General features: G+C 52.5%; 6 protein-coding genes across 6 annotated transcripts; 2 read left to right on the top strand and 4 right to left on the bottom strand.

Annotated features, from left to right (window-relative positions):
- Positions 1–1,177: 1,177 nt before the first annotated feature.
- On the top strand, positions 1,178–1,606 carry PHYSODRAFT_338170 (hypothetical protein; the record flags this gene model as incomplete). The annotated part of the gene is made up of 2 exons (XM_009535921.1): positions 1,178–1,204; positions 1,307–1,606. The coding sequence occupies 2 exons, from the start codon at positions 1,178–1,180 to the stop codon at positions 1,604–1,606; spliced, it is 327 nt and encodes a 108-aa protein (XP_009534216.1).
- Positions 1,607–1,725: 119 nt separating this feature from the next.
- On the bottom strand, positions 1,726–3,188 carry PHYSODRAFT_304928 (hypothetical protein; the record flags this gene model as incomplete). Its single annotated transcript, XM_009535920.1, has 4 exons — positions 1,726–2,206; positions 2,405–2,766; positions 2,989–3,097; positions 3,145–3,188. 4 exons carry the CDS (start codon positions 3,186–3,188, stop codon positions 1,726–1,728), a joined length of 996 nt encoding a protein of 331 aa, XP_009534215.1.
- Positions 3,189–4,828: 1,640 nt separating this feature from the next.
- Positions 4,829–7,255, top strand: PHYSODRAFT_338169 (hypothetical protein; the record flags this gene model as incomplete). The annotated part of the gene is made up of 5 exons (XM_009535919.1): positions 4,829–4,900; positions 4,980–6,545; positions 6,583–6,670; positions 6,721–6,815; positions 6,851–7,255. The coding sequence occupies 5 exons, from the start codon at positions 4,829–4,831 to the stop codon at positions 7,253–7,255; spliced, it is 2,226 nt and encodes a 741-aa protein (XP_009534214.1).
- A 424-nt stretch (positions 7,256–7,679) lies between these two features.
- On the bottom strand, positions 7,680–8,381 carry PHYSODRAFT_304927 (hypothetical protein; the record flags this gene model as incomplete). Its single annotated transcript, XM_009535918.1, has 2 exons — positions 7,680–8,021; positions 8,049–8,381. The coding sequence occupies 2 exons, from the start codon at positions 8,379–8,381 to the stop codon at positions 7,680–7,682; spliced, it is 675 nt and encodes a 224-aa protein (XP_009534213.1).
- A 5,581-nt stretch (positions 8,382–13,962) lies between these two features.
- Positions 13,963–14,172, bottom strand: PHYSODRAFT_523239 (hypothetical protein; the record flags this gene model as incomplete). The annotated part of the gene is made up of 1 exon (XM_009535917.1): positions 13,963–14,172. A coding segment is annotated over one exon (210 nt), but the record flags the coding sequence as incomplete, so codon positions are not given.
- A 1,853-nt stretch (positions 14,173–16,025) lies between these two features.
- PHYSODRAFT_338166 (hypothetical protein) lies at positions 16,026–16,448 on the bottom strand (the record flags this gene model as incomplete). The annotated part of the gene is made up of 2 exons (XM_009535916.1): positions 16,026–16,344; positions 16,435–16,448. 2 exons carry the CDS (start codon positions 16,446–16,448, stop codon positions 16,026–16,028), a joined length of 333 nt encoding a protein of 110 aa, XP_009534211.1.
- Positions 16,449–19,765: the final 3,317 nt, after the last annotated feature.

Here is a 19,765-nt window from a genome sequence, read left to right as displayed (position 1 = left end):
GGTCGCACGATCCAGCTTCTTTCTTCCGCGCGCGCTCTTCCTGGACTTGACGACAGCTGCAACTCGGGAGCCCATCGAGCTGCGACCTCGCTCCCAGATACGAGCGACGGTGAAGCGGGTAAGGCGAAAGTAGGCAGCAGTTCTGACGATGTCACCGCGCTTGAGTACCCCATTTGTGCTACGAAGCAGCAGATACTCCCACACAGCTTGGCGTTCGTCGTCGGTGGTCTCCATCTTGGCGAGGACTGGGAATCTTTGAAAGTGGGGGAGGCGGGGGAGCGAGAGGGGGAGGATCGGATGAGATCCGGTAGGCGGGAGATTCGAAAATCAAACCTGCATCGCTTTTGCAAGGGTATCGTTTATTGCTAGACTGTAATTTCATTGGAAAGGTGCAGTATTTTCCTTCCGGAGGTAGTATTTGATAGCTGCTAATTTCGGGCATACGAAGGTTACGCTTTGGGGGTCCCCAGTGTATCCGTATATAATACAAGTGTAGTAGAATATGAGAAGTGGTGAACATAGTAGTACATGAAGAATATGTGGTAGTATACATAGTGTTAGTATAAGTTGATGGGTAACAGTGGTAACAAACCAAATTATCTACCTTTTAGTCGATAATAAACCAAATTATGTACTATAATCCAAAATATCTATTAATATGTAATTTGATTTAGGTATGTTGAAGTATATGGTTAGAAGTATATTGTAGTTCTTTATTTATAGTGGAGTGGATTATTGTAGAAGATAGTATGTAATGTGTAAATGAGGTGGATATATGCGGTAGATTGGTGGGTATGTGGTGGGAAGTGAGTGTTTTGGTTGGTGTGTGTGTAGGCAATGAAGAGAAGTAGATTGTAAGGTAGAAAGAAGTAAGGTGGGAGTTGGATGGAGCTGGTTCGTGTAAAAAGGTAGGATTTCAAAACGATGTGTGTGATAGAATATATGTGGTTGATTGGTGGGAACAAAGCTAAAGTAAAAAAAATGGTTGGTGAGAGTTCATGTGGGTGGTGGTGAGAAATAGATTGTTGGATGGGAAAAAGAAATGTGGGGAGTTGAATCGATAGGCTGTCCATTCAACAGCAGCAGGCAGCGACATCGGCGCCGATGCACGGCGACCTCCTTTGGCCTGAACCTCTACTCTTACGCGCTGCACGCGCCGGCGCTCACGGTGGGCGCGATGAGTAATGTGATGCTCTGGAGGCAGGTGGACAACTAGAAGGCGCTCTACAACCACTACAAGACACTCGTGAGCACGCAGATGTCAGGCCCTTCCGCAGCATCTCGCTTGACCAAGTGTCGCGGCTAGGTCGATCCCGCCGAGAAGACAGCGGTTGGCACGCTCGTGGCCGACAGCACTGGCACGGCCGCAACAGACTCGCTGTACACGTTCAACTACGCGCAGAACCCCTTAACGTTCAAGGTGAGGCGCAAGTCGGGCATCTCGCTCGTGTCCGTACCTGGAGGCATCCGAGGGCGGCGATCGGATCGTCTACGGCATCTGCAAGAGGACGCTCGACAACTTGAAGTTGGCTTCGGGCGGCAAACGCTCTGGGTCCGTGGTCAAGGATCGGCCACGACCAAAGTGCGGCCTACTCAATTGGGGTAGCGCGTCAGGGTGATCATAGTGCAGTTCAAACGGAAGCTTAGGCTGTCATGAAGGCGTAGGTTTCGATTTAAGGTGAAGTTTGATAATAAGCTTCGATCGAGCAATTGCTGATGAGCTCTTTACTTATTAGTAAGCCCTGCAATGATCTTACTGAGATATCTATATCGGAAGTATTGCATTGCGTCCCGTGTGCTACCTGTGACGCATCGCGCCAGGTTTCCAGACAGGAACTCCTCGAAAAAGACCAACACCCCAACTCCGCAATTGTAGTTATCTCGAATGGCAAAGGTGCTGTACGTCCTATTCCGATAGTGACGTGGAGGAAACAAAGGCTCGATCTTGTCTTGGATGAGTTTGTGCAGTGCAACAAGGCGGTCGCCGCACTGCTGGGAATCGAACACGGTGATTGTTGACGTGGACAGATCCACGATTACACTGCACCAGGGGTTCGCGTTCACGTTGACCACCATGGCGGGTGGGACCGCCTGAGCCGTGGCAAACTTGAAGGCGCTCTGACCGCGAGCCAGCTCAAGGTCCATGTGCGGCATACGAATTACATTTGCGGGCACTGCAACGGCAATCTTCGTCTTGCGGTATTGTCTGACCAAACAGACAAGCGATCTGTCCAAGCAGGCTTCATCTAGTTGCTCTTTGCCACAGAACGTGACCAAAATCCAGTGCTCCTGGAGAACACGCAGTCGCAGCAGGTGAAGACTCATGTCTTGGGTGACCATACGCGTCTCCTATTCAAAGCCATCGACTGGAGAAAATACATTGTACTTCTCCCAAGCTACTCACTTCAAAGCGCGGTCGAGTTCGTCGTAGCGCTGAAGAATCGTATACCAATTCTTCATCGCATCAAATGCCTCCATAGAATACTTAATTCCACAGACAATGACGACAATGTCTTGCCGCAAAATGGCTCGACCACGAGTTCTTTTCCATTTCGACTCAAACGTAGGATTTTTTGTCCCGCACATTTTCAGGAGCTTCGACGGTAGCACTTCCGTGACCTCGACCGGCAGCGTTGGGGGCTTGTCGGGTTTACATGCAACCGAGAGCAGTGACGCCTTTGGCTCAACTTGACGCACTGCTAGTTTGCGCAGACGAGAGGCGAACTCCGCGTACGGCGCTCCCACTCGCACGGCCTCAATTAACAGCTGAAGCGAATTTCATGGGGTCCGTCTTGCCCGTTTTGCTGCTCGCTCGGGTGCTGTTGGATTTGGAGCGGGTGCGCTGGCAGAATCCTCCCCCATGACGAGCTGAGCTGGCTGGGAGACTTTCGGGCTTGGTTCCAGCACTTCCTTGTCCGATGACGCACCCTTTTAAACAAAACGGTTAGTAAACGAAGTGACTGCCACAAGCGCTATAGGTTAACTTACCGTCGGTGAATGTGGCGCACTCCGATTGTCATTGACCTCACATGGAAGGGAGACGTTTGAGTTTGACTCCATCACCTCGATGTCCGTCGGCACACCTTTCAAAACAGAACTATTAGTAGCCGCAAATGGTTGTGATTTCACTGTAGGTCAACTTACCGTCGGTGAATTTGGTGCCCCCTGACTAATATCGCCCTGACCATGCTGCCCCTGTTCTGCTTCCTCGTTCACAACCCCAGGAACTTCTATCAATGAGCTGTCCCTAAGTGCCGCCATGCCGACCGAGGTCAAACCGTTGTCCGGCAAACATTCCGTACATGCCGAACATACTGAGGCGAGGCGGGTGAGCGCCTGACCACCCAGGTGTATAGTTAGCGTGCCCTGGATGTAGACTCCCGAATGGGGTCCACCCAGAATAAACCCTAGCCGGAGATTATACACCTAGATGTACCCTCCATCCGGGGTGGCGTGTGTCCTTGTGAACAGTCCCTATGAGTTCGTTTGTCTTCCCAACCAGGGCTCTTCAACTGTGGACGAGTTGTCTTGTTAATTGTAGGTCGCTAGGTAGCAGAGCAGAACGTAACCTTCCTGGACGTCGCCTGACCCCCTCAGATAACCAAACAATACAAACCGATACAGAGTTATATACAAACACGTAGCCCTTCCTTATTATTTCGGACCGTGAATGGGTTGGTCACTACTCCAGTCAACTCCAGCCGCACTCCAGGACACTGCCAAGACACTGGTCAATCCCGGTCGGCTTTGGCTCACGCGCACCACCCTCAAGTACTGAGGAAAACTAACACAACCAATTACCTACTATCACACAATAGCGCTGAAATCAATACTTCCCACCCGAGGCTACTCTAACCGGGGTGAAAAGGTAATTAGTAATATGAAATGCGGGGCCTTCCTGGTCTGGACGAGCTTAACTGCAGCTAGGAAATGAAATGGGATGAATTACCCTCGGGTTGGTGCCCGGTACTCACCCCAACTTGGACTGGACTTGGTTGCGGTAGGAGGAATTCCCAAAAGCAGGACCGATTTGCCACCATCGTCTCAAATTTAGGACCTGTCCCAAAAGCAGGACCTACATATGCCAAATCATACACACGGCATCGTTGCCCACGCAGCACTCACGCTTGACTCGCCGACCACTAGCCACGAGCTAAGGCTAGGATACTATATAGCGCTTTCGCGCAACCCCACTGCAGTCCCTCAGAAAGGAAGAGTACCGGCGTGTTAGGCCTTATACAGGGGGACCAAGGTAAAACCACGGTACGTAGCCTAATTCACTCAGGGACACTCTAATCCCACAAATATATACCGAACGATACTCTAATACCGTTCCTGCCTCTCCGGCCGCCCCAACTCTTGGCGCTGCCAAGGAAACCCTCGGTCAATGCACAATAAGCTCCCCGACAGGCATCCACACACAGCCGAGCGTGTCCAAGCACTACAATACGCTAGCTACACTTACCGAAGTCGGACTTTACCCTTGTTGGTTTTGGGGGAAGACTGTCTTTTTATTACAAGTACGTAACTAAATGCATCTGTACCTAAAAGTGGGTACCGTGAAGCCTCGTTGGGGGTTGTATTAGGACCCAACGAGGCTTCGGCCACTGATTGTCACTCTACCGAGGATAATGTCACCATCCAATCAGAAGCAGCCATCTCCGTCTCTCGCTTGACCTTGCCTTGATTGCCCTTGATTGAACTTAATTGTCGGGCTAACGGGTCAACAGCGTTGGAAACTGCCACTTTCCAATACCACATCTGCCCCCGCCTCGACGCAAGCCTCCCACGCTGGTGAGCGTCTAGGCGTCCACGGTTCTTCGACTCCATGGCTCTTCCGTCGCGCGCATTCGCCGACGCGGCTGCCGCTGCTCTTCCGGCTCTCCAGTGCTCCGGGCCGGTACGTTCCTCACTCCTGCCGCTCCTCACTGTCATTCGGATCCTCGTTGTTAACCCCATACCTTTCTTGATCATCTCAGGGAGCCGTTGATGTCGCCACCGACACTTCGGGTAGTCGTCCGGCGCGCCAGGCTCGTTCGGCGCGTGCCACCACTCCTATCGCCGCTGGTGCTGTGCCACCAGCCCCGGCCATGCCTGCAGGTGACCCTGAGCTCCTTCCTGCCGCCTCCGAGACATCGGTCGACCCTCCACCGGCCCCTCTAAGTAGTCCTGAGTCTGGTGCTGGGGCGACCGAGACTCCTCCGCCGGCAGTTCGCATTGAAGAGGCTCCCGACTCGCCGCCGACACCACCACCAAGCGCCAGCGCTCCACCGTCGCCAACTCCCGCGCCTTCGGGGCACGTTGGCAACTCGCGGGGCGTCGGTGGGGTGGGGGGTGGAGGCGAGGCAGCTGTAGGAGGTCGCGCCGGAGCTGGTGCTGGCACGGCCGAGATTCCTCCGTCAGCGGTTGTCTTGGGCGAGCAGCAGATGCTGGAACTCGCTCGTCTCGTCGTGGGTGTTGCCCGTTTGCCTCCAGCTCGAGTCATCCCTGCTCGCAACCTGCAAGCTGCCACTAACGTCGGTGAGGTGCTGGCCGCGGCTGTGCCCCCTGTACGTCTTCCTCTCGCGAAGTCGGATGAGCTGGTGGATCGCCGTCGCGACAACGATCGGCTGCGAGAGGAGCTCGTCGAAACCCAAGACAAGCTCGACGAGGAGATGCGTCTCCGCCAACGGGCAGACTACCTCCTCGTGACGGCCAACTCGGACTGCAACCAAGCGCTCGAGCATCTCCAGGACATGCGTGCCGAGCTCGCGAACTCCAATCAGCAGTTGCTGGAGGCGAACGCAGCCATCTCTCAGCATGCAAACATTACCCAATCGTTGGATCGCCGGACACAAACTGCAGAAGCAGACGCGGCGGCTGCTGTTCGTCGGAACGCCCAGCTTCACGAGCGCATCAAGGCAAGCCTCGTTACCTACAACACCCAGTTGCAGAAGCTACGAGACCAGTTGTCCGACCGTGACCGAGCCGACGTCATCCCTGCTCGCATCAGAGCGTTGACGGACGAGAGCAACAGCTTACGACGGGCGAACTCCATTCTTCGACGACACTCGGCAGCCCATGGGCTCGACGTGGATACCTTGGTCTTAGCCTCGGCTGGCATCTCCGCAGCCGAGATCGACTGGAACCTCCTGGGGCTGTCTCCGCCGACGGTCACTGTGGAGAGTCCGCGCCGTGACAAATCCTCGTCCGAGCAAGAGTCCAAGACGGCTGACGTGTCGATGGCTGAGCCCACCGAGGGTTCATCTGCTCCCGCGGCTTCGGAGGTGGCGTCTGTTGGTTCGTCTGAGTCCACCGGGACGTTCAAGCGCAAGCGCGATTCGCAAGCCGAGTCGGCTCCGCCGAGGGCACGGCATCTCAGCCTTCTCCGCCCAAGCTTTTCGGTAGACCGTCGGTCGACCAGAGCTGCAGCGGCCGCTGGGTTATCTAGCCCTCGGTCAGCATCGGGTGAGGTTCTTGCACCGCCTCCGTCGGCGCCACGACCCTCAACGACGTTTCAGACTAGCCGGCTGGATTCCCAGCCTCTTCCGTACGAGCACTCGGACGTGCCGCTATAGTCTAGGTTGATGGGCGCTGCTCCAGTTTCTCAGCCAGCTCGGTCTCCGCCTCCGCGGGACGAGGGGTCTCCCGACTTCGGGTTCGGCGGCGCTGGAAGTCCAGATGACGTCCCGTAAGGTGAACTTGAGCCCGGCGAGATCCCGGAAGCGCCGGCCGGTACAGTGGAGGCTGGAGGCACCTCTTCCGAGGCTCCTGCTACCACCACCGAGTCTTTGCCTGCCATCCCGGTTCCCGAAGCTGCGTCGATCGTGTCCCAAGTCTTGGTTAGCGTTGGTTTGCTGGTGACAACGAGGGTCTGTCGGCCTCGAGAAGCTCGACATCGGCTCCTCTAACGAGGGCTGCTGCTGGCCCCGGTGGCTTATTACCTCCCGGGGACTCGCCAGAGGGAGGGTCGTCGGATAGCTCGGAGACCTCGGAGGATCGTGCAGCCCTCATGCAAGAGATGTTTGGCTCCGACGTCGAAGCAGAAGCCTCGGCTGCACAACATACAGGTCCTGCAGCACCTCCGGAGTCTCAGGCTACGACGACCGAGGCTCCTGCGGCTCCCCAGGCTGCTTCAGCTGCACTACTTCATCGACATTACACTCGGTCGACTTCGGTTCACGCTCACGCGTTGGTGACAGCCACAGTGACTGCCACACCGAGGGCTGGCCCTGTTTTTATCGCCCCTGCGGTGGTCGCCCCTTTCCTTTTGTAAACGCAGCCAAATTGCTTCGGATCGTTGATGTGGCTCCGACAGTTTGTCGCGCCAGCCAAGCAGTGTGACCTCGTCAACCTCTAGTTCGGCGGCAGCCTCCGTGAGAGTCCAATGCTTGTTTTGTTGCCAAATCTTTAGCAGTCTCACTTGCTCTTCTAGGGTTCTCTGCACGCACAGGCGCTTTGCCATGGGCAGAGATTGATAGTAGATTTTTTTTACCAAACTACTATAGTAATATCCAGTGTCCTCTCCCAAAGCTAATAACGAAATAATAAGCTCGAGTCAGCGAGCTGGTCTAATACAGTAGTAGTATAATATCATCAGATTATTACTATTGTCGACCATTAAATTGACGACCACCAAAATGACAACCACGAAGTCCAACAATCTCGTCAAGCCTCCGTCGACGTTAGGACAGTAGGCCTCAGTCTAGCATCGAGCTTCCGCTGTCGTTAGCCTCCATGCACAGGATCTCCTTCCTGTTGTGCTTCCGCAGGACCTGCATCACAGCGCGATGGGTGTCCGTCCGAGTGCGCCGGTTGCTCATCACGATTCCACCGGTCGAGAAAACGCGTTCTTGAAACTCGTTGGAGGGAGCCCTTCCCAACCAAATGCGAGCGAGGGCAGCGATCGACGGGAAGCGAACACTGCCAACCTCACGAAACCAACGGAGGATGTCCACGTGCTCGCAGACAGCCTCCACACTCCAGCAAACGACTCCATTATGACGCACGATTAGCAGTGGCGTGAAGTCGTCGCTCGTCTTCTAATCGTCCGTCGAGTGCAACACTACCGTAGCAACCCAGTCCACCGTGTATTGACGCCACTCGTCCAAAACACTGTCCGCTTCGTCGTGAATCGTCGACAACGGCGTGGCTGCGGCTGTGGGCCGGAATGGGGCTCCGCAGATCACCTTCTCATCATCTGCAGACGGACCTAAATCAAAGTTCGATAGTGACGCAGCGGTAGTCGCGTTCTCGACAGCCCCGCCCTTTCGAGCATTCCGCGAGCAATACATCTCGCGGTGTGCATCAACCAGCAACTTGTTACTAGCGGCAAGAACGTCCAAGACCCGCTGTTTGTCCGCATCCGATTCGCTGGTCGCAGCCGCATTAGCTCGCTCCATTGGCCTTCGAAGGGGAGACCAGCGACCCCACCGACAACTTCGTCCGAGGATCGAGCAGCAGAATCAACACAGTTTGTGCGGTGGGCGTAGCGATTCGACTCGCAGCTTGACCTTTCATGCGCGCCAAACATACACTAGCGAGGTCGCTAAAGGTATAGCCAGAAACCGTGTGGCGCGGAAATGATTCCATCGTCGTTGTCGTCGTTCTTGGGGCGGCTGGGGGGTGCGTACGCCTCACTTTGAGGAGGCATACCGAAGTCAATATTTGATCGTTTGGCGCAAGTCAGGGCAATAAAACTATCTACGTATTGCGGGGAATCGAAGCGACACCTAACCGCGAATCACCCCGTCTATGTAAAGATGGTGTTTGTATACACTGCATACTGTGGCTTCACGAGACTTGAAGGAGCCACTCACCCACATAGCCGCTACTGTGATACGCACAAAAGGTATACCATATGTTTGTTCGTGTAATACATGGCGTAAATATCGTCTATTTCGCACTGTGGATCGTAAATGGCGCCTTATAGAGCGTGTAGTTCTTATGTTTTCTGTCGCATTTTGTCCAATCACGGCGAACCGCCTCCCTTGGATTTCGCGTTCGCCTCCCTCGGATTCCGCGGGAAAAGTACTCTCTAGCTGTCGGTTTGCCTCCCTCGCCTCCCTCGACTGCGGCGGAATCCTCAGCATCATATATGCAGTACTTCTATGTACACCACTACTTTTCTAACGCTCATACATATGTACCACTCGTCCGGCGCTCAAAAACCGCAAAAACCGCAAAATCGTGAAACATTACGCACTTTCGCCCGAATCTCAACTTTGTATGCTCGAATGCTGAACTCTGACCTTTGCGTCATCATGAACGTTCTGGATTCGGGGCTCTGCGCCGAATTTTGGATAGTTTACAACCCACCTTTTCTGTCACCACCACTCTCACTTTCCAACCGCATTTATTCACGTTTTACTTCATATCCACCATTCTACCATCGCAAACCTACTTCGCATACCCCAATCGCGCACCACATACCTAATTCCACATCAACTACCTCAATTTAACCCTACGATCCACCCTCACCGGTTACAACTTTCGTTTTATCATTCTTTTTTTACAACCTTACATAATTTTTAATTACTCTCAGTTGTTACCTTTTACTCTACTAATTTCACACACACTAATTTCTCTTTCTTTCCATCCTACAATCCACTTCTCACCACAATCCACGTTCACATTCTATATCCAATGTTTCTACTTCCAACCTCAGACCCCTAACCAACCCCATATACTCTATTTCACACATATGTTTTCACGCTCTTTTTTCTTATCTACACCAACCAAATCTATCCAACCACCACCTTCCTTATTCGTATCCTACACTCCGCTTATCACCACCACTCCTATCTCATTCTCCAATCGCATCATCTTGCCCCCATTCTATATTCACCCCATAACAACATGTATTACACTTTATGCACACATTCTACCCTTCCTCCGCTATTAACCAATTTCATCCAAACATCAACTTCCTTCGATCTATCCTACAATCCACTACCACCATCTACATCAATACCCCCCCCCAACCTTAACGTCCACTTCCCGCCTCACATCCACCAAACCAAACCCATCTAACATTCTACACGCACCTCATTTCCACACCCCCACCAACTTACACATCAACCAACCCAATTTGATTATCACATACTCCCTCTCCATTCTTCAATTCACTCCTCATCTCCACTTTCACCCACACACACTAACCAACTCATCCACTAACCAACCACACCTATCCTTTTTTACACACCCTGTTTACCCACCCCACCCTTCCTGTCTTTGTGCAAGCTCCATACAACTAAATGTGCCTTCTCTCCAACTTAAAATGCACTTTCCAACACAAATCCCAGTCCTATCCTCTAACTTAATAGCCTGTCTACAGCATTATATCCTCAAACCAACCACTTCAATCCAACTCTACACACCACATTTCCGTACACCACACAACTAGTTCGCATATCAATCAACCACATTAAACTAACACCTTCCTTCCGCCCCCTATTGGATTACCCTCTTTCCACCTCGTCTCTACCAACCCACCAGATATTTTCTACTTAGCACACATTATTTATGTGGTGTAGTGCCCCACGAGGAAGCGGGCACGTCGGCGCCGGTGAGAGGAGGCGCCGAGATGAAAGCCGACTGACGCGAGGATAGAACTCGATGCAGTTAGTGGAACGCGACGCGATTGATGGGGGGCGATGCGCGGCAGAGATCGACGGGAAAAGTCGACGCGGTTGATGCGCTGTGATACAGGGCGCCAGAGTCCAACTCGACGCGTAATCATCCGACGAGTCGACCAGCTCCCCGTCTTTGCAAAACGCGCCGACCCTTATCCCCGCCGAGCAAGACGCACCGAGCAAAACGCGCCGACCCTAAACCCCGCCGATCAACGCGCCGTGGTAAGATCTTGATTGCGCCACGCAAACCAGATTGAAGGACGGCAGTGCAAGCACGACAGAAGTAAAGATAGGCACAGAACGGTAGGCTTAGCAAGCAGTAGTACAGAGTAGCCAGTAGCAAGGACATAGGACAGGGTAAGGCCTCAGTCCCGAAATTTCTATGAACCACAAAGACCTCCCGTCTTGTCCGAGGTCCAAGGGAACCACCAAGCGCCGGCAAGTATAGCCGCCTCGATATCGCGGCCCCCCGTCGTTTGCTGGTTCGGGTGCTCACCCCCCACAGACCCGTGCTGGAACAAAGGCACGTTAAAGGTATACCGTTTAGGTGGGCGCCCGATAACGCGCTGCCTCGACGAAGGACCGCACTGGCCTGATAACCGCCGTGCACAAGCCCCCCTGTAGGCCCGATAACGCCACACAAGCCCAAGGAAACGCCGAGGAAACGCCGGCCCGATAATGCCGCACGCCCGACGGGAACGCCGAGGAAACGCCGGCCCGATAACGCCGCACGCCCAAGGCTCGATGCCCTACGACAAGGAACAAGCGTCAACACAAGAACCCCCAACTCCGAAGCCTGCGAAGACTTGGGCTTGTATTTCGAAGATAAGCTACTCCAACAACCGGGAATAATTTGCTCGGCGCGACCGCTATCCAGACGCACCGAGTTTGTGCGAGATCGACTCCGCGAGATTTCTGCGAGGGCGCTACTCTACAATGGTGCCGCGACCCGGGAGTACTACTTCGAATGACGGACTAACGATCCAAGTGGCATCGGAGGCAAGTGCGCGGTCGGCTGGAAGGTCGCCGACTGCAAGAGAGCACAGTGAGAGACCTGTCGCGTCGTGGAGCTCTGAGGGAACCTTCACGACAGGCCATGGGGCCACCGACGACCAGGAGGGCTACGAAGAACAGTTAGTCGTTCCCGATGTGGCTCCCGACGAGGGAGTCGCGGTCCTACTGGTCGGAAACCTGCAAAGGCCGACGACCAACAACAACCCACCGCCAAGGCCGCCACCAAGCCCAAGTCGCCTAAGAGGAAGAAGAAGAAGAAGAAGCGGCACGCGCCGGACTCGGCGGAGGAGTCGCTGTCCAAGCCGAAAGAGAAGGACGCGGGACGCCAGTACACCGTCGAGGAAGTGCGGTACGTCGTGGTGCGTACGGAGCTCTTCCGTCTGCTAGAGCAAGACCCAATCTTGGTCTTCCTCAAGCCCATGCTGATGAGAAAATTCACGGGCCCCTTCGTGGCGCCGGACTTCGATAGTCACAGGGCTCACAATTCTGCCGGATCTGAAGGATGTAATTCCTTAGGCGCTGGAAGAGGCAAGCACGAAGTCTACGACAACTCAGGCGTCGAATACCCATGTCTCTGCGGTTCATGTCGAGCCAAGAAACTCGACGCGAAAACACTCGACGCAGAAAATGTCTACGCGGGACGCGTCGAAGGAGATGCACCAGCAAGAACTTGGTAATCACGCCGTGATGTCCGTCGGCGAGCGCTCTACAACACGTCCTCGGCCGCGTCTCGGCTCGGGCAGCGACTTCGACGATCGGATGAACCTTGAGGTCGATGCACTCAGACAGCGGGCGATGATTGCAACCACTACGACGTGCTCCGTCACATCGGCCGCACCTCCGCGACTTCGATGGTCCACAGCTGCGCATGGACAAAAACCTTGGCTGGGGTCATCTGGGTCCGTCTTAGTGCCGGTTGCGACGACATCTAGGCGACCGTTGGGCACGGCGCGGGCCTCGACGACTCCCGAGCAATCGCGTTACGACGCACGAGTGCGACCGGTCCCACTCGATGCGCTCGAGCAACTCGACCCAGGGCGAACACTCGACGTCCGCCTGCGTTCCAGCCGGGATGCACCGCGCCTGTGGGTCACGCGCAGCAAAACGTGGGTTACAACCATGATTAAGACTAAGATCGAGCGACAAACATACCTGCGGGTGACCAACGTCACGGACGAGACAATAACGCTCGACGCAGGCATGACAGTAGGCTGGTGGACACCCTCCGATGTGTTTCCGCTCGCGCCCCGCTTCGTACTGGCGACTAATCGAAATTACCAAGATTGGCAGAGCCTGGCGTGTGCAGTGACCTGGGACGGGGACGATACCTGGCGGGATGACGAACTTGTCTGGCCAATGTATGGATGGCCGACATACGAAGATTTGGAATACGATGCGGTCGAGGTGAGCAAGAGGAGGAAGATCACACGGGCAGTGAGCCGAGATTGTACCTAGTTGCTGTCGCGAGAGCTCACTGCCAGCAGGACCGACGTGTGTGTCTGAAGCGGCGGCATCGCCGGACGACAAGTCACCGAAGTACAGCCCCTCGACGGGGTTACGCGAGATGACGACGGAAATAGCCGTCGTGATAACGACGTGCGTACGGTCGGACCAAGGGTCGCAGAGAAGCGACTATGCGAAGCGACTATGCGGGACGCCCGGCTGATGCGCCTGGAACCGAGTAACCCGTCGAAGATTCGTCGGGCGACGCGGCGCGAAGCTTGCAATTCGATGGAAAATCGCTCCAATGTGACGAGATGCGACAGCCGGACGAAGGGCCGCAGGTGGAGAAATTCGGTGGCAACGAGGCGCAAAAGTGCGACAGTGTGAAACGCGAGGAATGGAACGTCTCAAAACCGTCCCAGGAGTATTTCCAGAAGTGCGCCACCGTGAGACGGACCGAATATGACACCGTGCGACAGCCGAGCGAAGGGTCGCGGGGATGCGACGACATGAGATGGACCAAATGTGATACTAACTTAAAACACCAATTGAGTGCATGGTTCTCGATGCTGTCGGGAAATTCTTTCTACGGCGTTGTTAGAACGATTGCATTATTCATGTAGGTTAATCGTAGTAGAGGAAGTATGAATAAGTCTGGGAGTGGCCTACAATATGTAAGCGACCAATTATCGCAGAAGATATAGTGAACCATATTGAGGGACAAAGTGCAGTGATCATTTTAGTGTACGAGAGCACCGAGTTTAGTAGGTTGACTCTAGCAAAGCGCATCGTTTGACACCAGCTCTCCTTCGATGTCAACAGTCAATCTAGCTTTCTTACCTAGCGTCTCTGCAGCTGGTGGCAGGGTCAGGATCTCCGAGCGAGCCTCCAGTCAAACCGGGTCGCGCTGTCGCTTGAGCCACGCCTCTTTCCCGACCTCGCCTCTCGCGCCGCCGTTCGTGTAGACTCTCAGGCGCTTGGTCATGTTGAAGAGCGAGGGCGGGTACAATCCCGTGGACCTAAACCCGCTCACAGCGTTGTTAGGCCGACCCATGATGGCCGTTTCGTAGGCAGAGCAAGCAATTTGGATTGCGACCTTTTTGGAGAGTTGCACGTCGTGGGAGCAGGTCTACGAATTTGAAATGTGGATAATGGACCACAGTGCCGGGGTGGATGTGGTCCTTGGGATGGACATCATGATCCCGGCTGGATCTATGCCATGGCACCGCACGCCTTCCGGACGAGGTCATGGTACCACTGCTAAAGTCGCAGAGTGCTGAAGATGACGAACCTTATGACACGCAGCCTTCGTGTGGGCCGATCGAGGATTTATACGTACCCGGTCGCGAGTGGCGAGAGTTTCGACTGCCGGTACGTATTGAAGTTGCGGTGCTAATTTCCTCTCTAAACTGATTTGGACTTACTAATCGGTTTTGACGGATTATTGTGTACCAGAGTCCGTTGGAGCTGCATTCGACATGGGGATCATGTTACTAGCGTTGCCACCGAATGCGACGCACATGTACCAGCCACTGGATGTGGCTGTGTTCAAGCCGTTCAAAGTCATGGTGAGGGATGAGCTTGAGTCAAAGCTGCTGAGTACTGCAGGAGCAATGGGGGGTCAAATTTCACACCAAGCGTTCTCAGCCGATCAAACTCGCCCAGAAGCAAAGGGTACAGCCATTCAACCCAGGCGCTCCTTGGTCTCCCACGCCCTCCAATCACTTTCGTGCTGACACGACGTCTTCCCCCACGTCGATGAGCCGAGACTACAACTATTCCCCGGTCTGCGTTCAAAATCGGGTCCCTCTTCTTCCACCAGCCCAACGCCTTGGCCAGGTTGGCAGCTTTCGTTGCCGAGATGAAAATCGCAGGAAACTGAGGGACGGCCTTAAAAAACACGCCTTCACCCCCTCGGATCGCTTCATGTTTTTGCATCCATCTAACAACCTTTCGGCGTTGAGCAATGCTGCTCACGGATTCAGTATGGCGACCAAATAGTTCGAAGGGGAGAGTCGGCGACGTAGTGGCGGCTTCGTAGTCGTCATGGTGCTTATGTGGAGTAGCGCCCTCGCAGAAATCTCGCGAATGCGATCTCGCACAAACTCGGCGCGTCTCGATAGCGGTCGCGCCGAGCAAATTATTCCCGGTTGTTGGAGTAGCTTATCTTCGAAATACAAGCCCAAGTCTTCGCAGGCTTCGGAGTTGGGGGTTCTTGTGTTGACGCTTGTTCCTTGTCGTAGGGCATCGAGCCTTGGGCGTGCGGCGTTATCGGGCCGGCGTTTCCTCGGCGTTCCCGTCGGGCGTGCGGCATTATCGGGCCGGCGTTTCCTCGGCGTTTCCTTGGGCTTGTGTGGCGTTATCGGGCCTACAGGGGGGCTTGTGCACGGCGGTTATCAGGCCAGTGCGGTCCTTCGTCGAGGCAGCGCGTTATCGGGCGCCCACCTAAACGGTATACCTTTAACGTGCCTTTGTTCCAGCACGGGTCTGTGGGGGGTGAGCACCCGAACCAGCAAACGACGGGGGGCCGCGATATCGAGGCGGCTATACTTGCCGGCGCTTGGTGGCTCCCTTGGAACCTCGGACAAGACGGGAGGTCTTTGTGGTTCATAGAAATTTCGGGACTGAGGCCTTACCCTGTCCTATGTCCTTGCTACTGGCTACTCTGTACTACTGCTTGCTAAGCCTACCGTTCTGTGCCTATCTTTACTTCTGTCGTGCTTGCACTGCCGTCCTTCAATCTGGTTTGCGTGGCGCAATCAAGATCTTACCACGGCGCGTTGCTCGGCGGGGTTTAGGGTCGGCGCGTTTTGCAGAACCGGGTGCGCTGGTCGACCCGTCGGATGATTACGCGTCGCACTGGATTCTGGCACCGTGTCTCACGGCCCATCACCCACGCCGACTTTCCCGTCGAGCTCGGCCCTGCGTCGCGCCCATCAATCCGCGTCGAGTTCATCATCCGCATCCATCAGCATTCGTCTCGGCGCCTTCTTTCACCGACGCCGACGTGCCCGCTTCCTCGCTGGGCACTACACCACACTTACTATTCAGCAGCTCGGCGGCAGCGCTCGCGGCAGGCGTGGCCAATTCCGAGAATGGAGATGGCGCCTTGTCTTCGACGTCTGATTCGCTATCGAGCAAGTCGACAACAACATTTGTGGTAGTGGTTGGCGGCGTTGGAGTAGCGGCAGGGGCGGGTCCGTCGGGATGCGTTGGCTTGTCGCACTTTGGGCAGATAACAGGCTGCCCAAAGCCTTCTTTTCCGGTAGGACGCCTACAGAAGGTGTGCACATGACAAGAACACACTGGGCAACAGTGAACAGGAACCACGGGTGCCCCGCAACCTCCACAAGGGGCTGCGTACTTCTGCGTCGCCATTGTTGTTTTGAGCTTCGGTCGGAAAAATGAAGAGTGAGAGTGTAAAATGACTTTGCGGGCTTCTAGAGAGTTTGGCTTCTTGTTGCCGCGGCCCTTCACCCCTACCACCAATGCGGAGGTACTATCGGGCACGTCGGCTGGTAATATCCGCCACCTATAAATGTCTACACTTCGTCGGCACTAAAAAAACACTTGCAAAGGAGAAAAAGGTGTAATGGGTGACTCGAACCCAGTCGTTGTGATTAGAGCCATGCACCCTATATACATTACGACCCGGATGAACGTTCATCATAGGCCTTTCTATGGTCTCCTTTCCTGAAATTAGACGTCGATCTAGGGTCCACGAATGTTCATCTACTTTGCCGAAAATAAACTAAATTCGGATTTTCTTTGTGGTAATTTCGGTACCCCCGATTTAGTGACACGTTACTGATCTGAGGGAAAGCCAACGATTTTTGTCCATTGAAAACCTATAAACGCGAGAACTTATAAATAATTTATACAAGGTAATATAAGTTTTGAAAGGTAAATAGTTAATTCGGCTGCAGCACCTGAAATTTGGGGACCCTAGGTTTTCATCAGTGGGGCATTTATTTTTATTACTATACGTGCCAGAGAAAGGCTGAAGTTCTCTATAAATAACAGCTAGCGTCAATGTTGTTATGGAGCAAATATAATATGAAGCCTGCGGAGCTGATATTTTAGGAGGGCGCGTTTTTGATCATACCGATTTCAGTTTTAGCATCCAAACATATATTTTAAATAATATTAAAAGACAGTCAGTCGCATTCTTTGTATAATATACATGGAGTTGATGAATATAAATGACAAATTGAAGTGTATAAATAATGTGTGCTAAGTTGAAAATATCTGGTGGGTTGGTAGAGACGAGGTGGAAAGAGGGTAATCCAATAGGGGGCGGAAGGAAGGTGTTAGTTTAATGTGGTTGATTGATATGCAAACTAGTTGTGTGGTGTACGGAAATGTGGTGTGTAGAGTTGGATTGAAGTGGTTGGTTTGAGGATATAATGCTGTAGACAGGCTATTAAGTTAGAGGATAGGACTGGGATTTGTGTTGGAAAGTGCATTTTAAGTTGGAGAGAAGGCACATTTAGTTGTATGGAGCTTGCACAAAGACAGGAAGGGTGGAGTGGGTAAACAGGGTGTGTAAAAAAGGATAGGTGTGGTTGGTTAGTGGATGAGTTGGTTAGTGTGTGTGGGTGAAAGTGGAGATGAGGAGTGAATTGAAGAATGGAGAGGGAGTATGTGATAATCAAATTGGGTTGGTTGATGTGTAAGTTGGTGGGGGTGTGGAAATGAGGTGCGTGTAGAATGTTAGATGGGTTTGGTTTGGTGGATGTGAGGCGGGAAGTGGACGTTAAGGTTGGGGGGGGGTATTGATGTAGATGGTGGTAGTGGATTGTAGGATAGATCGAAGGAAGTTGATGTTTGGATGAAATTGGTTAATAGCGGAGGAAGGGTAGAATGTGTGCATAAAGTGTAATACATGTTGTTATGGGGTGAATATAGAATGGGGGCAAGATGATGCGATTGGAGAATGAGATAGGAGTGGTGGTGATAAGAGGAGTGTGAGATAGTGTTAACCCCCCCCCCCGCACTCATACGTTGTATATGACTACATGTTATGAAAAAGATCAGCACGTCTTTTTCTACGTGAAATGCACAGGTGTAGGTGAAAATATGCACAACGAACGAGTAGGAATTGCAGAGAATGGTGGATTAGACTGATAATTTGATTGCTTACAGATTGCTAATAGGAACCGCTCTCCCCATCATGGTGCTACCTCTACAATGCCCTGGGTTCTCCGATCAGATTAGACAGGATATGATACATGATTGTGCATAGTGGAAATGCAAGATGAATCTCGTCCGATATACCAGGGTATGTAAAAGAAGAGGTAAACTTATATTGCGCATGTAAGTACTAATATGCACCCCTCAGAGAGAATGCAGCCTGGGGAGGTGGCCCAATTCAATAAAACCGAGCAGGATGTGCGTTATAATAATGCTAAGACGCCATTAGCCCGCGGTTGGGAAGACGTGTCACTTGATTGCTAGCTAGGTACAGCAGTTTTTTTGTTTTCAAGGCATGCATATCCTGGTATGTTGGGATGCAATCATAGGATAGTTCAAGCATAAACCCGCCCTTGTGTTTGATTTTTGTTCGCCATCAATAAAAGGACACTGCAAGTTGTAGTATATACACCCTGTTGAAATTTAGCTACCCATCCGAGGGCGTCTTAGACAACATGTGCGTCTGTCTGTGTCAACCAGTTCCCGCAAATTATAGAAATGTGTCGTACTTACGGAAGGCAATAGTTAGATCAAGTACGCATACTTTAACATGGTGTATATTGATCAAAGCCAGGGACCGAAAAACCTCGCGAGTGCGGGGGGGGGGGTTAAGGAAGGTGATGGCTGCATAGATTTGGTTGGTGTAGATAGGAAAAAAGAGAGTGAAAAAAGTTGTGTGAAACAGGGTGTGTGTGGTTGGTTGGCAGGTATGAGGTTGGAAGTAGAAACATTGGATGTAAGTGTATTGTGGTGAGAAGTGGATTGTAGGATGGAAAGAAATAGAAATTAGTGTGTGAAATTAGTAGAGTAAAAGGTAAAAAACGAGCGTAGTTAAAAAAAGATATGTAAGGATGTAAGAAAAGAATTATAAAACGAAAGGTGTAACAGGTGAGGGTGGGTTGTAGGATGGAGAGAAAGGGTTCGTAGTTGATTTGAGGTAGTCGATGTGGAATTAGGTATGAGGTGCGCGAATGGGATGTGGGAAGTAGGTTTGCGACGTTTGAATCGTGGATATGAGGTAAAAAGTAGATAAATGAGGTTGGAAAGTGAGAGTAGGGGTGGGTAAAAAGGTGGATTGTAAATTAAAAATAAGAGAGAGATGTGCTGGTTAAATGGAGATAGCAGATGTGGAAGTAGGTATGCGATATGGTAATAGGTGCGTGAAAAGGTAGTGTAAAATGAGGTATACGAAGTAGAATATATGTGTATGATTGAAAAGTGTATAATTTGGTAGGGGACGTGGATGACGGTAAAAAAAGGAAATAAAGAAAAGATAGATGTGATTAAATAGTGGAAATAAGGTGAAACGTGAATAGTAGGGTTTAGGGTTTAGGGTTTAGGGTTTAGGGTTTAGGGTTTAGGGTTTAGGGTTTAGGGTTTAGGGTTTAGGGTTTAGGGTTTAGGGTTTAGGGTTTAGGGTTTAGGGTTTAGGGTTTAGGGTTTAGGGTTTAGGGTTTAGGGTTTAGGGTTTAGGGTTTAGGGTTTAGGGTTTAGGGTTTAGG

The sequence above is a fragment of the Phytophthora sojae genome (genome assembly GCF_000149755.1).
Source record: "Phytophthora sojae unplaced genomic scaffold PHYSOscaffold_9, whole genome shotgun sequence".
NCBI lineage: Eukaryota > Oomycota > Peronosporomycetes > Peronosporales > Peronosporaceae > Phytophthora > Phytophthora sojae.
This window is presented reverse-complemented; position numbering and strand designations above follow the sequence as displayed.